Below are 18,571 nucleotides of genomic sequence, written 5' to 3' on the forward strand. Positions count from 1 at the left end.
GAATAGTGCACGCTGACCTCAAACCTGGAAACATCATGGTTGTAAACCGCCATGAGTCTCCCATCAAAGTCAAACTTATAGACTTTGGCCTCGCATGTCCTGCGTCTGCAGTGATGCCTGGTGACCGTGTGGGGACGGTTGGTTACTGTGCACCTGAGGTTATGCTTGGCCTTCCTTACAATGAAGCAAGTGACATGTGGTCTCTGGGGCTGGTGGCTGTGGAGCTTGCTACAGGGCTGCCACTCTACCCTTCGGAGAATGACTATGATTATCTGAAATTCATCATAGAGACTCAGGGTCAGCCACCAGATCATGTGCTAGACTCTGGCGTGTACACTGAAAACTATTTCATTGGAGACAAATACAAGCAACAGCGCTGGACATTTAAGACGGAAGAACAATATAAAGGCTCTGTTCCAGGGACAGGACATGAATCCCTGGAGACAAGATACATAATACTTACACGTCTGGATGACCTCGAACAGCTAATGATGTTTAGACGAGGACCAGAAGCTGGCCAACGCTTATTTGTCAGCCTAATTAAACAGATGTTGGCCTTGGATGCACACCAGCGGATAACACCCTCTCAGGTTCTCCGGCATCCCTTTTTCAGCCCTGGCCTCTCTAAAAGGTTCCCATGTATCAACATTGAAAGACCATACTGAATCAGTCTCCAGCATGGCATCTTCCACCCTGGACAAAAGTGATAAAAATACAAACTGGGGTTGGAAAATGACATTAACAGCAAATTACAATGCAAAAATTAATTAAGCTGCTCCAAAAATGATCACTTTGGCTTCTTTTTTTTTAATTTTCACTCCCCCCACCCCAACCAGTCGTGGCAGAGGGCTGTCCCTTCCTGAGCCTGGCTCTGTTGAAGGTTTCTTCCTTTTTAAAGGGAGTTTTTCCTTCCCACTGTCGCTAAATGCTTGCTCATAGGGAAATCTTCTGATTGTTGGAGTGGCCAAAACTCTAGGGGAAGTAGCAATTCTTGTGAAAATTTAAAAAAAAAAGCCTACCAATCTTCAAAGCGCAGCAGTGGACACCTTACCATCACATCAGTCCTTCAATCAGACCTAAAACACCACCTTTACAGAAATAAATTCCATACAAATTGGAAATAAATTGTGTAATAATTGTTGTTTTTGATTGTTTATAAATATATAGAGCTACCCTTCAGCCTCCTAGTAGACATACCTGTGTTATGAATGTGAAACTCCTCTGATTTTCAGAAAAGTTGACCTCTGACCTTGAAGTCAAGGTCATTGAGATTTAAGCTTCACAGAGATTTTCAGTAGATGCAACCATGGTATTGACTTGAAAATTCTACACTATCAAAGACTTAGGTGCCCACAGCACCTCGCCATATACAAAAGATTTTTCTATTCATTTATGTATTATTAGTTTATTTATTTCTTCATCCCGCTCTCTCTCTTTTTTTTAATTCACCTTTCTGTTGCGATGCTCTGGACATTTCTAAACCCCACAAGTTCAGCCTCAATTTTCAACCCAATTTTCCTATACTTTCACTTGAACACGTCCAGCCTTCACCTCTCACCGGTCCTCGTCCCCTCTTCTCACAGCTTCCTGTGTGGCCTCCCAAATCAAACACAGGCCCAAATCAGCCGTTTCTTCTTCTCTGTTCATTCACTCTTCATCTTTTCAGTCTTTTCTTGGCGGGTAACTCCCAGCATGGCAAATATGAACTCAGACAGTCCAATGCAGTGCTTTCACACAGTCATGTCACTGGTACACTTTCCAGCTTGTAATTCAGAGCACATGTTCCATTAACATACATGCTGCTGGACCCTTCAGTGTTTAAGGTCAGTTGTACTGTCTTCTGCCTGCTGTTAATTCTTCAAATCTACGGTGTTGTTCTGTCTGTCTTCTGTCTTCATCAGGAGATTGACTGTCCTTTAAGCTTCTTCTCAGGATAAGGGCAGGATGAGAGGTGAAGCTGTAAAGTTTCAGCCAAAGCCTGGCCTGTTTGTCGTTCCAATTATGTTAATCTATCATTTTGCCGCTGTACTCATCTGAGGTTGAGCCAAGTCCATGGGCACCTGTATTAACACACTAAGACATTTATTTAATATCATTTTCATTACTATTTCTTAGCACTTTCATTCTCTAATTCCTCTGTTTTCCTTTTGAAACGTCTCTCACAAGCTCACAAGCTATATTCAGACTTCCTGCTTCACTTCCTGCCAGACACACACACACACACACACACACACTCTTCACTTTACTGGATTTTCATCCGTTTCTACAGCCTAATCAAGCTCTTATTTTATGTTCACACTCTATATACCCTCTGTAACTCTACTAATTCTAATATAAAAAGAATGCACCCTCAGCACAGAAAAACAGAAAAGTCAGTGATGTACTAATGTAGCAAAAATAGGAAACATTAGAACTGTAAATGTTTTCTTCCTTGTCTGCAGATTAACAGTCCACAGGTTGGGTGCTCACACTCTGATTCGTTCCCTGGAGATGAAGGAGAGAGAGCTCAGAGGACAGCAAGATGGAGGAGTGAAGGAGAAGGTGGTGCAGCTCAGTGTCCAATCAGGAGTGAGCAGTTCTTTCACCACCTTCATTGCTGTCAACAAAGACAACAGAGAGGCGATCCAAGGACCTCTGCACCGCAGATATATTCTACCACCCTGTGAGGTTTGTTTAAAGCAAACAAAGCAATACCATGAAAGTGTTAACAGCAGGATGTCAGAGTCAATAGAGAGGACTCAAAAGAGCAACTTCAAATCAAACTATTTATGTAGTAGGTGTTTCTTTGCCAATGTCTTTCCCCTGCATTAGAAAGTAATAAGCCAGATGGAAGTACAACACACATCTATGCATTTCTATAAAAACTGACCTGCCCTGAACTTAAAATCTCTCTCTCTCTCTCTCTTTGTTTTTCCTTAAAGTGATGGCTGTCCATTCGTCCTGTAAAAGGTGTAAATATAAACCTGAATGAATGGGAGTAGAAACTGTGTGTGCGCATGAAGACATGCTTGTGTCGCTGAGATTGAACAGATTTATGTATGTTCACGTAGCCAAGTGATAATCATATATAATAATCACTGAATAGTAATAATGTTATTGAACAGGTTAAACATTTAGATATCACAAAAAGTTGCAAAAAAGCAAAAAAAAAAACCCACACACAGCTGTGAAGTCAGCTGCACATGAATAACATTAGTACAATGACAACTTTAATCAGAGTGAGTTCAGAAGATCCAAAAGTGGGACACTAAAAACAAGCTAGTGAAAGCAAAAAGTGACTTTGAAAAATTTATTTCATAGAATTAAAACACTGATAGGAAAAAAAACTAAACATGAGAAGAATGGCAATCCTGCAGCGACCAATCAAAGAAGACTGTAATGGCTGCATTGTAAAGAAGTGAGTGAAGAAAGCTGATTTTTTTTTACTTTTTCTGAGATATGCAGAGTTTTAACGAACAATTTGAACACTATTATTCATTTACATTATTTGTTCTCAACAGAGATGGGCAGTAATGCGTTACAAGTAACGTGTTACTGTAATCCGATTACAGGCACTTGCCCTGGTGGCCATTCTTTCAGTGGGCATTTCTCAACAACAACTACAAACACTAGTGAAGTGAATGGGCATTTAATTAAATAATGAAACATTTAATTCAATAATTAATGGCATATTTAATTCATTCATTTTGTCACTCCTGGCCCTCCACACCTCACTGCCATGATTGTTTGTGTAGTTATTGGATTCTAAAACTACTAGAATAGAATAGAAAACACATAAGATGCAGTCTCTGTTTTTTCTTCACCTTATTAATTTGAACTGAACTGAAATAAATCCGTTCTTTTCTGTATGGTAATGACTAGGACCTGTCCCAGCTGTCTCTGGTGGATTCAGTATTGTCTCCAATGTTTCTGATAACTTCCAGTTTGGGAAGTTTCCCATGCAGGTGAGGAATGCAGTGACTGACAGACTACCCCTCCTTCATTTAGGACCCATGCCAAACACTGAGTAAAGACTTCCTTGCATTAAACCTGCATAGCTGTTTTCACATTTATAACAAATCACCTAAGTGACCGGCAGTGATCGTATAGTTAGTGCTCTGAGTTGTTGCCTAAACAAGCCCTCTTCAAATCGGAGTTACAGCAGAGAGAATATGGCACTGAAGCAATGATGACAGCTTTAATAACCTATTTTATCTGCAATTATTCTTGTATGAAATTCTCTTAAAGTAGCAACTGAATTTCAACCAACTCAGCTAGCTCTGCATATTTTATTTCCTCTGTTAAAATAAAATGTGGCGGAGCCCAGCTGTAATTGTACCTTGCATTAATATGGTGTATTATTGATGGTGACACAGCACTGCTTAGCATGTCGTCCTGAATCTCAGGTGTGCCAATGACCTGTGCAGTATATGAGGCACTAAAATCCTGGTGGATTTCTGGGATACGAACAGGACGGAGTCATGTGAGCTCTATCAATATTGCACCACTTACATCTCAGACCTGTATTTATGTATTTATGCACTGAAATCGCGCTGTAATATCCAGTTAACTGTCCACATTTGTACTCTGTTTTTCCATTTATTATATTTTTTTTCATTAATTTGTCTGAAAAAAGATCCAAGTAGTAACCAAAGAGAGACTAAATCAATGGTCTCTAATAGCAGCCAAATTATAAGAGCTTTCATTAGTGATGGTGAGATGAAGCCTTGTGATGAACTGAAGCTTTCCATCCAACTGGTCGACTCATGGTTCGAAGCATTGTGACGATTCATTGGCTCTACTGCGCCATCAAGTGGACGATTAAAGTCAGACAGGCTCAATGATTATAATGATGTGATGTGTAAACCTCTAAACTTACAGTTTTTTCTGAATGCTTAAACCCTAACTGTGATTCCTGTAGCACAATCTCTAAAACTATTCAGACTTATAGCAAAACCACTCACTGAGTTTGCAAAACTAAAAGCACATAAACTGCTTTGCACTCAGTTTGCAATTTTGTAACACACACTTTGCAAAACGGTAGGCACAATTCACTGCACAACACTCAATTACCAAATTTCCAACACACTCCTAGCAAAAGTATACACATGTATGGCTATCATTAACACTAATTTGCCAACTGTCTGGCACACTTTCACATGTGAAAACTTTTTTAGATAATTAGTTCACTTTGCAATCAGCCTAAGCACTATAATACAGGTAAGCTGTGTGTGCGGAGTACAATGGAGGGAGCAGAAAGAGTGAGAAGTAGAGGAGGCCGAGGAAGAGGACGTGGAGGTGAAGAAGTAGGATGAAGAGGACGACAAGGACAAGGAGGAGCAAGAGGAAGACGAGGAGGGGGGAGAGGAAGATGAGGAGGGGGGAGAGGAAGGGTAGGAAGAGTAAGAAATAGAATTGCTGATGACATCAGAGCTACAATAGTGGACCATGTAATCAACCGTGGAATGACCCTGAGGGTAGCTGGCCAACGGGTCCAGCCTAACTCGAGCCGCTACACTGTAGCAAGTACCATAAGGACATCTTGAAATGAGAATCGGTTAGTACAGTCACTTCGCACAAAGATTTGTAGCACTGCCATATGCCAATGAGAAACACACCAATACCATTGATGTAAAAATACTGAAATTGTTACTTTACAGAATTGCTAGATGACCAGATGCTGGGGGCAGAGGAAGCATGTTCACTGCAGACCAAGTAACCCATATAGTCATTATGGTGATTGCAAATAATCCTATACTTGGAAATGAACACTTGTGTTTGTTTTGATGTGTTTCAAGTACACCAGTACTTGAAGTTTGGATCCCTCTATGCTTATGGATCTGTGACAGAAGTATGAGCTCAAACTGACATAGCCTACCTTGTGCACAGAGAAAGCAAAAGCCAGATGTGTTTTGTATTCATACCATCAGTGTGCAGTTGGCGCATTGTGTGCTTAGTAGATGATGGCTTGTGTGTACTGTTTGATACGGAAACACCATTTTTACAAAGGTGTGAAGAGTTACAGTTTTTGCCCGTTGCTTGAACACTATAAACCCATGCTCAGACTAAAGTAACACAACGTGAAGCTTTTGTTACCATACCTCAAACACATGTACCCATACCTTAAACAAAAGCGCTGCTTTGCACCCCAGTACCAATTATGCAACACTCCTACTCCTTTATGCAACACACCTACCCCTTTATGCAACACACATGGTCCTGCATGCTACACTCTATTTCATACATAAGACACTTCGCTCACAAAATGAAATGTCAGGGTGCCATTCGGAAAACACATGTATCCAAAATACAAAACACATCGGATAATTGCAACCACTCAAATACACACCTGAAGGCACGTACTTGCAAAACCGAACACCAATTAGCCAACTACAAAAAGCCCTCAGTGTAGCCATTTCAAGAACTTTGCAAGCATGGATGGAGGGAGAGCAAGAGGAAGAGGAAGAGGTAGAGGAGGAGGAGGAAGAGGAGGAGAAGGCCGAAGAGGCCATGAACGGACCCATATTTCTGATGAAATAAGAGCAACTTTGGTGGACCATGTCATCAACCATGGCCTGACTATGACTGTTCTACAGTATATCACATTACCATATCAAGTGTACGGGGTGCTAATGCTCCTTTTGCAGCCAAAGTGGCTGATTCCTTATATTGAAGTACAGTGTTGTACAGTGGATGACACAGTACATACAGTAAAGTACTGTAAGAAAAATAAGCAAACCGATGACAATATGTGGTTGTATTCCTCCAGAATGACCCGAAGACCTTCTGGGGGTGGACGGCAACGCCTGTTCACACAACAGCAGGAACTTGCCGTTTTGGACCTAGTGAGGGCAGACAATGCCATCCGTCTCCACCAGCTACGACGGAAAATACTTGCAGACAGGCGAGTGTTCAGCAACATAAACCATGTGAGCATCACCACCATCAGACGCATCTTGGGTAAACTCAGCATCACCATGAAGCAGCTCTACAGAGTCCCATTCGAGAGGAACAGTGACAGGGTTTCGACATGCAAGAGGATATTTTCCCCGGTGCCCAGCGGGAGAGGACACTGCTTGCGATGTTGATGAGGTCCTGTGGCCAGACCCCAACAGACGGCGGGATCCATGAGCCCACTTATGCACAATTGTCATGGTTTTTTGTGTTTACAGTATAGTGTTTTTTCTATTGCAGTATTACAGTTTTTGCCCGTTGCTTGAACACATTTGGCAAAACGTCGCTCATTGTGCCAAAACTCTAAACACAAGTAAACACGACACAACACTGGGAAATATACCATACACATCTGTGCCAAAATGAAACTCCACTCCCAAAACCTAAACTCTGCTGTCAAAACCTAACATTCCTCTGTCAAAATGTAACTCTGTTGACAAAATGACACATACTTGCATCATATGCAAACACTTACAGATCAGGGGGAACACACTAGTCTTCTTTACATAAAACACTGCAGTCCTTGATTTCCATTGTTTATTCAGAAGGCACATTTACAGGAGACACATTTCCAAACAACCAAAAACGCAAATAGACCTACTCAATAGTGTACATCGCAGTACCATGAATTCAGATGAAGCAAAAAAAAAAAAAAACACAACACAATAATACTGCAATAGAAAAAACACTATACTGTAAACACAAAAAACCATGACAAGTGTGCATAAGTGGGCTCATGGATCCCGCCGTCTGTTGGGGTCTGGCCACAGGACCTCATCAACATCGCAAGCTATGTCCTCTCCCGCTAGGCACCGGGGAAAATACCCTCTTGCATGCCGAAACCATCCATGGATCGCTGTCACCTCAATGTCGCCGCAGGCCTGTTCCATTGCCTGCAGAAGAGGCATGCGGGCATGTGGTTGGCGGTCATATACTCGCCATCTCCAAGCCGAAAAAAATTCCTCAATAGGGTTTAAAAATGGTGAGTAAGGGGGCAAGTATACCACTTCAAATTGATTGTGGTCGGTGAACCAGGCCTGGACCAGAGCAGCCCGATGGAAACTGACATTATCCCATATCACCACAAACCTGGGCTGATCTGGTCTGTTCTGTACAACTATATCATGGAGAGCATCTAGAAATGTGAGTATGTGTTGGCTATTGTATGGACCTAGCATTGCATGATGGTGCAGAAGCCCTCGAAGGCATATGGCGGCACATAATGTGATGTTTCCCCCGCGCTGCCCTGGGACGTGCACAACTGCCCTTTGGCCAATTACATTACGACCCCGTCGTCTTGTTTTGCTCAGGTCGAATCCAGCTTCATCAATGAAAATGTATTCATGAGGCTGTGCAGCTCCATCCATGGCCAAGATTCTCTGAAAAAAAGGGGAACATATTACTGTACTACAGTGCTACACATACAGAACCCCATCACACAGGTACCTGTGTAGCTCTCAGAATGGATCCATGTGCTACTGATATGGTACATATTCAGCTGCTACTGGACTTCACCAATACTCTATTGTAAATGTAAGGGACAGTTACACGTACCCGTACATATTCAGCTCGAAGTCCTTTGACCCTGTCACTGTTCCTCTCGAATGGGACTCTGTAGAGCTGCTTCATGGTGATGCTGTGTTTACCCAAGATGCGTCTGATGGTGGTGATGCTCACATGGTCTATGTTGCTGAACACTCGCCTGCCTGCAAGTATTTTCCGTCGTAGCTGGTGGAGACGGATGGCATTGTCTGCCCTCACTAGGTCCACAACGGCAAGTTCCTGCTGTTGTGTGAACAGGCGTTGCCGTCCTCCCCCAGAAGGTCTTCGGGTCATTCTGGAGGAATACAACCACATATTGTCATCGGTTTGCTTATTTTTCATACAGTACTTTACTGTATGTACTGTATCATCCACTGTACAACACTGTACTTCAATATGAGGAATCAGCCACTTTGGCTGCAAAAGGAGCATTAGCACCCCGTACACTTGATATGGTAATGTGATATACTGTAGAACAGTGCTATGGAACCATCTGAGTAGAGCAGAAGGTATGGAGGTGAAGACATACCTGTTTTCTAGTCGGAATGTTCGTATTATAGATGCTACTGTGAAGCAGCTTAGATGTGGGTGGACTCTCTGCCCAGCTTCCCTCATAGTCAGGCCATGGTTGATGACATGGTCCACCAAAGTTGCTCTTATTTCATCAGAAATATGGGTCCGTGCATGGCCTCTTCGGCCTCCTCCTCCTCTTCCTCCTCCTCCTCTACCTTTTCCTCTACCTCTTCCTCTTCCTCTTGCTCTCCCTCCATCCATGCTTGCGAAGTTCTTGAAATGGCTACACTGAGGGCTTTTTGTAGTTGGCTAATTGGTGTTCGGTTTTGCAAGTACGTGCCTTCAGGTGTGTATTTGAGTGGTTGCAATTACCCCATGTGTTTTGTATTTTGGATACATGTGTTTTCCGAATGGCACCCTGACATTTCATTTTGTGAGCGAAGTGTCTTATGTATGAAATAGAGTGTAGCATGCAGGACCATGTGTGTTGCATAAAGGGGTAGGTGTGTTGCATAAAGGAGTAGGAGTGTTGCATAATTGGTACTGGGGTGCAAAGCAGCGCTTTTGTTTAAGGTATGGGTACATGTGTTTGAGGTATGGTAACAAAAGCTTCACGTTGTGTTACTTTAGTCTGAGCATGGGTTTATAGTGTTCAAGCAACGGGCAAAAACTGTATTGTGTTGTGTTTTTTTTTTTTTTTTGCTTTATCTGAATTCATGGTACTGCGATGTACAGTATTGAGTAGGTCTATTTGCGTTTTTGGTTGTTTGGAAATGTGTCTCCTGTAAATGTGCCTTCTGAATACACAATGGAAATCAAGGACTGCAGTGTTTTATGTAAAGAAGACTAGTGTGTTCCCCCTGATCTGTAAGTGTTTGCATATGATGCAAGTATGTGTCATTTTGTCAACAGAGTTACATTTTGACAGAGGAATGTTAGGTTTTGACAGCAGAGTTTAGGTTTTGGGAGTGGAGTTTCATTTTGGCACAGATGTGTATGGTATATTTCCCAGTGTTGTGTCGTGTTTACTTGTGTTTAGAGTTTTGGCACAATGAGCGACGTTTTGCCAAATGTGTTCAAGCAACGGGCAAAAACTGTAATCTAGCTGTGTTTGCTTTTGCAAGAGAACTACAATGTTTTGATTATTGGGTGACAGGTTTTCTTATTTGTGTGAAGAGTTTTGCAAAATTAGCCAATAGTTACAAAAAATGTGCTTAGGCATTCAGAAAAAACTGTAATAAACTAAAAGACAGAAATCAGATTATAAGATCTGTGGTGTTGTTGATTTATATTATGGTACTTATCATTTGTGATATTTATTACTGTGTGCATACTTTATTAGGAGAGATGAGATTAAATGTTGTCAGACAAATATTCTCTTCCTTGCTGGTTCCATCGAAGGAGAAATGTTCAAGTAAGTATGTAACTGGGACGTAATCCAATTCCACAACACAATGTGACGGGGAATCAGCTGTGTTTTGCTGCCCAATTTATTTAGAATCTGGTGCAAACCGGCGAGCCAGTTCCTGAATCAGTCACGTGGTACGGACTGCCCGCGAGGCCTCGAACATCACTGCATACGTAATCAAAGCAAGCCTCGATACGCGCTTTACAAAACTACCACGAGATTACCCGACACACGCTTCAAAGCTTCGACACACAGGAGACATCACTACTGCACACAGCCTTCACACGACAACAGGTGCACCACACTGCTAAGTGTGTTTTGTGTTTAGAGTTTTGCTAAATGGGAGACTGAGCTTTGAATAGTGTTTAAGATTTTGGCAACAGTGGGACTGATTTGATGAAAGAGTTTTCATAGTTGACAGTTTAGTTTTTACAATGGGGTTTAGTGTTTTAGCAATTCAGAAAAACTCTAATACACCTGTGCTTTTCCCAGCAACTGAGGCTTTTACCCTGCACAGTTTAAGGTATGATAAAGCACTGACCTTATAAATGGCACAAAATACACATTTTAGCTGGGAGCTGGTCATTCACAGGGGAAAGGCTCCATTGTACAACAACAACAACAGTAGTAATAGTAATAATAAATTATTATTAGTCAGGCAAGTATATCATATACCAAACATGCTTCCAAACTAATGACATTTTTTGCATTCTTCACATCAGGTCAAAATGTACTTTTTTTAAAAAAGTGACTGGCACTGCGGAAATGGATCTACAGCACCACTTAAGAAATTTTAAAGAACTTCTAACAACTTATTTACAGCTTGAAATACGTGTATGACATTTATTACACACAGATTCAGTGAACCCAATCCAAAGAGGAAGTCTGGAAGTCCGCCATTTTGAATGTAAAATGACATTTTGGCACAGTTTTAGTGTTTTCCAGGCATCGCTGGTTTACACATTCGCCTGCAAAGTGAGAGGTCACTGGTTAAATTCCATTTGGTTACTTCAGGAACTTTTTGGGGTTACTTCAGAAAGGGACATCTTCGTCAAAGCCATGTTTGTGGTGGAATTTTGATCATTTATCACTGGACATAAGATTTTCATCTCTAAAAATGTATTTTGTCCAGTCTGTCCCAAACTTCACACGTTTGATGACAGTCTGGCGACGACTACATGCCAATATCTGGTCACACATGGTGCCACAGTTCTCATATAACATTTTAATCAAGACTACCCCACTGTGATTGAAGTATTTCTTGCAAAACAATCATAACCAAACAAAACCTTTCCTGTTCTGTAAATGAACAGTAGGACCAAATGATTACTAGTCATTGCGGAAAGCACAATTAATGTTTTTGTTTACATCGTTGGAACGAGGAAAAATTCCCCCACCACAAAAACAGAAATACTCATGAAAGCAACCTGTAGTGCAAACACGAGGGCTGAATTTATTACTTCCTGCACTAGAAAGCTGCCGATGTTGCTGATATGGATAGATCACCAGTCTTCCTTGTCTTTATCTTATTATCTCCTGTTGAGATGTTGCAGCAGAAAATGCAGCCTGGCCTGTTGAAACATTGTTTTTTTTTAGTGTTTCAACTGAAAAAATAGAATGCCTTTGATCCAAATGGAATGCATCTTGTGAAAAAAGGTGACATCTTGTGACATCACAAGATGATGACATAGATCCTTTGTTATGTCATCATCTTGCTGAGAGAAAAACCCTTAAGTAGGAGCTTTGCTCTGTTAAACTTTAATGCTCAACGGACCTTGACCTGACAGCAAGCAAACCCTTTTTGGAGAGTTTTGAGAGAATTTTACTTAGCAATTCACCGACCAAGCCGACACATTTCACCATGTCAGCTCACCCATCCTTCAGCTCAAATGAGCTTGGATTAGTTAAAGGGAGCATTTTGGGAAAGCACTACAAGGTAGAGGCTTTCCTCGGAGAAGGGGGCTTTGGTATTGTAGCCAAATGTCGTGATACCATGACTAACCGAGCTGTGGCTATTAAAGTGAACAAGAGCCGCCCTGATATTCTGCAACAGGCGAAATTGGAAATTTTCATCCTGGAGCAGCTGCGAAGGTTGGATTCAGATGCCGCCAACATTGTTCAATGGAACGGCTTTTTTCACGACGGAGAGCGGGTTTGCCTGAAATTTGAACTCCTTGATCAATGCCTGAGGGACTACATATGGGACCGGAAAAACCACTGTCTCCCCATAAGCGAAGTCAGGCCAATTTTAGGTCAACTGACAAATGCTCTGTCCCACCTGAGTTCTGTGGGAATGGTGCACGCTGACCTCAAACCTGGAAACATCATGGTTGTAAACCGCCACGAGTCTCCCATCAAAGTCAAACTTATAGACTTTGGCCTCGCATGTCCTGCGTCTGCAGTGATGCCTGGTGACCGTGTGGGGACGGTTGGTTATTGTGCACCTGAGGTTATGCTTGGCCTTCCTTACAATGAAGCAATTGACATGTGGTCTCTGGGGCTGGTAGCTGTGGAGCTTGCTACAGGGCTGCCACTCTACCCTGGAAATGAAGACTATGATGTTTTGAAATTCATCATAGAGACTCAGGGTCAGCCACCAGATCATGTTCTAGACTCTGGCGTCTACACTGAAGACTATTTCATTGAAGACAAAGACAAGCAACAGCGCTGGACATTTAAGACTGACCAACAATTTCAGTATGAGACAGGATATGAGTCCCTGGAGACAAGATGCATAAAACTGACGCGTCTGGATGACCTTGAACAAATAATAATGTTTAGACGAGGACCAGAAGCTGGCCAACGCTTATTTGTCAGCTTAATTAAACAGATGTTGGCCTTGGATGCACACCAGCGGATAACACCCTCGGAGGTTCTCCGGCATCCCTTTTTCAGCCCTAAGAGTTCCCTGTGCATTGACATGAGTGCTGAAAGATCACAAAACCCTGTGGTCTTTCAGCACCCTTCAAACTTGGAAAGCAAGAGATCACAGAAAATCAACTGTAGTTTTCAAAACTCGGTTGAATTTTCTCAGCAAGTATTCGTCCACACATCAGCCAGTCCATCATTCAGCTCAGATGAGCTTGAATTAGTTAAAGGGAGCATTTTGGGAAAGCACTACAAGGTAGAGGCTTTCCTCGGAGAAGGGGGCTTTGGTATTGTAGCCAAATGTCGCGACACAACAACCAACCAAGCTGTTGCCATTAAAGTCAACAAGAGCGACCCTGATATTCTGCAACAGGCACATGTGGAAATTTTCATCTTGGAGCAGCTGCGAAGGTTGGATCCAGATGCCGCCAACATTGTTCAATGGAACGGCTTTTTCCACGACGGACAGCGGGTTTGCCTGAAATTTGAACTCCTTGATCAATGCCTGTGGGACTACATAGGGGACCGGAATAAACAGGGTCTCCCCATAAGCGAAGTCAGGCCAATTTTAGGTCAAATCACAAATGCTCTGTCCCACCTGGGTTCTGTGGGAATGGTGCACGCTGACCTCAAACCTGGAAACATCATGGTTGTAAACCGCCATGAGTCTCCCATCAAAGTCAAACTTATAGACTTTGGCCTCGCATGTCCTGCGTCTGCAGTGATACCTGGTGACTTTGTGGGGACGGTTGGTTACTGTGCACCTGAGGTTATGCTTGGCCTTCCTTACAATGAAGCAAGTGACATGTGGTCTCTGGGGCTGGTGGCTGTGGAGCTTGCTACAGGGGTGCCACTCTACCCTTCGGAGAATGACTATGATTATCTGAAATTCATCATAGAGACTCAGGGTCAGCCACCAGATCATGTGCTAGACTCTGGCGTGTACACTGAAAACTATTTCATTGGAGACAAATACAAGCAACAGCGCTGGACATTTAAGACGGAAGAACAATATAAAGGCTCTGTTCCAGGGACAGGACATGAATCCCTGGAGACAAGATACATAATACTTACACGTCTGGATGACCTCGAACAGCTAATGATGTTTAGACGAGGACCAGAAGCTGGCCAACGCTTATTTGTCAGCCTAATTAAACAGATGTTGGCCTTGGATGCACACCAGCGGATAACACCCTCTCAGGTTCTCCGGCATCCCTTTTTCAGCCCTGGCCTCTCTAAAAGGTTCCCATGTATCAACATTGAAAGACCATACTGAATCAGTCTCCAGCATGGCATCTTCCACCCTGGACAAAAGTGATAAAAATACAAACTGGGGTTGGAAAATGACATTAACAGCAAATTACAATGCAAAAATTAATTAAGCTGCTCCAAAAATGATCACTTTGGCTTCTTTTTTTTTAATTTTCACTCCCCCCACCCCAACCAGTCGTGGCAGAGGGCTGTCCCTTCCTGAGCCTGGCTCTGTTGAAGGTTTCTTCCTTTTTAAAGGGAGTTTTTCCTTCCCACTGTCGCTAAATGCTTGCTCATAGGGAAATCTTCTGATTGTTGGAGTGGCCAAAACTCTAGGGGAAGTAGCAATTCTTGTGAAAATTTAAAAAAAAAAAAGCCTACCAATCTTCAAAGCGCAGCAGTGGACACCTTACCATCACATCAGTCCTTCAATCAGACCTAAAACACCACCTTTACAGAAATAAATTCCATACAAATTGGAAATAAATTGTGTAATAATTGTTGTTTTTGATTGTTTATAAATATATAGAGCTACCCTTCAGCCTCCTAGTAGACATACCTGTGTTATGAATGTGAAACTCCTCTGATTTTCAGAAAAGTTGACCTCTGACCTTGAAGTCAAGGTCATTGAGATTTAAGCTTCACAGAGATTTTCAGTAGATGCAACCATGGTATTGACTTGAAAATTCTACACTATCAAAGACTTAGGTGCCCACAGCACCTCGCCATATACAAAAGATTTTTCTATTCATTTATGTATTATTAGTTTATTTATTTCTTCATCCCGCTCTCTCTCTTTTTTTTAATTCACCTTTCTGTTGCGATGCTCTGGACATTTCTAAACCCCACAAGTTCAGCCTCAATTTTCAACCCAATTTTCCTATACTTTCACTTGAACACGTCCAGCCTTCACCTCTCACCGGTCCTCGTCCCCTCTTCTCACAGCTTCCTGTGTGGCCTCCCAAATCAAACACAGGCCCAAATCAGCCGTTTCTTCTTCTCTGTTCATTCACTCTTCATCTTTTCAGTCTTTTCTTGGCGGTTAACTCCCAGCATGGCAAATATGAACTCAGACAGTCCAATGCAGTGCTTTCACACAGTCATGTCACTGGTACACTTTCCAGCTTGTAATTCAGAGCACATGTTCCATTAACATACATGCTGCTGGACCCTTCAGTGTTTTAGGTCAGTTGTACTGTCTTCTGCCTGCTGTTAATTCTTCAAATCTACGGTGTTGTTCTGTCTGTCTTCTGTCTTCATCAGGAGATTGACTGTCCTTTAAGCTTCTTCTCAGGATAAGGGCGGGATGAGAGGTGAAGCTGTAAAGTTTCAGCCAAAGCCTGGCCTGTTTGTCGTTCCAATTATGTTAATCTATCATTTTGCCGCTGTACTCATCTGAGGTTGAGCCAAGTCCATGGGCACCTGTATTAACACACTAAGACATTTATTTAATATCATTTTCATTACTATTTCTTAGCACTTTCATTCTCTAATTCCTCTGTTTTCCTTTTGAAACGTCTCTCACAAGCTCACAAGCTATATTCAGACTTCCTGCTTCACTTCCTGCCAGACACACACACACACACACACACACACACACACTCTTCACTTTACTGGATTTTCATCCGTTTCTACAGCCTAATCAAGCTCTTATTTTATGTTCACACTCTATATACCCTCTGTAACTCTACTAATTCTAATATAAAAATAATGCACCCTCAGCACAGAAAAACAGAAAAGTCAGTGATGTACAAATGTAGCAAAAATAGGAAACATTAGAACTGTAAATGTTTTCTTCCTTGTCTGCAGATTAACAGTCCACAGGTTGGGTGCTCGCACTCTGATTCGTTCCCTGGAGATGAAGGAGAGAGAGCTCAGAGGACAGCAAGATGGAGGAGTGAAGGAGAAGGTGGTGCAGCTCAGTGTCCAATCAGGAGTGAGCAGTTCTTTTTTTTTTGTTTTTTTTTTTTTGGCCTGTCCCGTTTGGCTCTTTTGCCATCAGAATTGTTGTCTAAAGGCAAAGAAAGATGCCCAACGGATTTACTTTACCAAACTGACCATCCCAGCCTTGCCGTAAAGGTCCATTTGATTCACCTTTTATTGTTTATTTTATTTTCACTTACTGAATACGGGACAGACTTGACTGGGGGAAAGAAGGGGAGAAAGAAAGAGGGAAAGAGAAACAGCTGAGAAGAGGGACGGGGGAGAAGGGCAAAAGACAAAAACCAACAGAACGGGCAGAGAAAAAAAAAATGCATATATCAATCACCTGGATCACCTGCTGAGAAAGAAAAAAGACAGCAAGCAGAAGAGAACAAGAGTAATAGAATAAACAACATCACAATGATATATGGGAATATGACAGTAAATACTAAATGTTAAACATTATTGTGCAGCACATAAGATCAACAGAACACAGTGTGCTTTGAGGTAGGAGCCAAAAAGGGTGTAGTTTGTGGGTGTGATCACCCGTGTGTACACCTGTGAGCATGGACGCGCTTGTTTTTTGTTTTTTAAAAGGTTCCTTCATGTAATAATCTGCTAGAGGGTGTGGGGGGGCCACAGCCCCATCCTCCAGGGCGTGAAGCAGGTGTGGAGGAGATCAAAACTCCAGACATCCAGAGGCCCCCAGAACACAAGAGACCAAGGAAGACCAACAGAGGGGCAGCCGCGCCACTGTCCCGGAAAGAGCTGAGGACAGTCCCAGATGAGGGCTCACTCAGCAGCCGCGGAGCAGAAGCCAGGGGGAGTTGCAGTGACGCGCCCGTGAGCTCCGCCGGCAGCCAGCTGCGCCTGAGTGACCGAGCCCCAGGCCGAGAGGCCGGGGGCACCCCACCTCCGAAGTGGCCCGAGCGAGCCCCAGGCTCCAGGCCCCGATAAGCGGCCGCCAAGGAGTGAGCCGGTGTGTACCTGGACGCCCATCCCCGGACACAAAGAACCACCAACGCACCGATGTCTGAGGGGGTCCGCCACTGGCAGGGGAAGTGGTGGTAGGGGGAGATAGGCCTCCAAACCTTGGAGGGCCTGAGATGTCCCCAGAGAGGTGGCGCCTGACACCCAACCTGACATATAGACACAGACATACAGGCACACACAGATACAAACATCCATTCCCACCCTCATGCTCTCATATGCACTCACTCCACACTCAACCAACGTGGAGACAGACATAAAGAGACGTTGTACACACGATCACACTCCCCAAGCGTACTCTACAAACCGGGTCTAGGTGCCCCCGCCCCTGGAGGGGGGAACTGCACCCAGACCCAGGTGGTGTTTCCCTTTTCCCTGCGGTGGGGGGAGGCAGACCGCCCCGACTCCGCAGCAGCAGGAAGGCTCCACACTCCAGACCGCAGTCGGACGGCCAACTCCTCCTCCTAGTCCTAGCCCCCCTGCTCCAGCAGGTCGCAGAGAATGGGGGTGAGAGAAGACTCCAAACCTCCCTCCACCCGCTCATTGTAATGTTGATGCATGTGTGTTCTAAGGTGCATTTAAAACCCAGGAGGGCATGGAGCTACCTGCCAGAGAGCAGCAGGTAAGCGCATGGTCCCTCCTGCTAGCCCTCAATGTCTACGTGTATTTAAAATTGAGAGGTGGGCAACGATGCCAGGGGTGAGGTGTACACCCTGATGGTACTTTGGACTCCGTGTATCGTGCCCACCCCCAAAATCCTATATGTATGTGTAATGAGAGTGTGAGTAATGTGAATGTCTAAGTTGTGGGATAAAATTGAGGCAGAGGCAGCCAGAAGGGGACAGAGGGGGGGGGGGGGGGGGGGGTAGCCTCCTCTGCACCCTGGTGACATACCCCTACTCCAAGGCCCTGCATGTGTGGGTGGTTGTGGTGGAGCGGGAAGAGGGAGGCAGCTGGAGATGGGGAGGGAAGGAAGGGAGGGGCAAGTGACCCCTCCCTGGGGCCAGCTCCCCCGCTGACCCCAGTAGGCACCCCCATACTCCGCGACCCGCCAGGGAAAGGGGGCCCAGGCCCATCCAGACCGGGCCCAGTGCAGCAGCGCCGCCCGGCCCCACAGAGCCCGGGACAGTCCACCCAACCCCA

At 43.7% G+C, this 18,571-nt stretch overlaps 1 protein-coding gene across 1 annotated transcript; it reads right to left on the reverse strand.

Annotated features, from left to right (window-relative positions):
• Positions 1–7,176: 7,176 nt before the first annotated feature.
• LOC309705843 (uncharacterized protein) lies at positions 7,177–8,811 on the reverse strand. Its single transcript, XM_082531865.1, has 2 exons — positions 8,488–8,811; positions 7,177–8,312 (listed from the first exon to the last, which is right to left on the reverse strand). The coding sequence occupies exons 1-2, from the start codon at positions 8,788–8,790 to the stop codon at positions 7,668–7,670; spliced, it is 948 nt and encodes a 315-aa protein (XP_082387991.1). The 5' UTR covers positions 8,791–8,811; the 3' UTR covers positions 7,177–7,667.
• Between the last annotated feature and the right edge of the window lie 9,760 nt (positions 8,812–18,571).

Source organism: Aulonocara stuartgranti (genome assembly GCF_965226115.1).
Source record: "Aulonocara stuartgranti genome assembly, chromosome: 4".
Lineage (NCBI taxonomy): Eukaryota > Metazoa > Chordata > Actinopteri > Cichliformes > Cichlidae > Aulonocara > Aulonocara stuartgranti.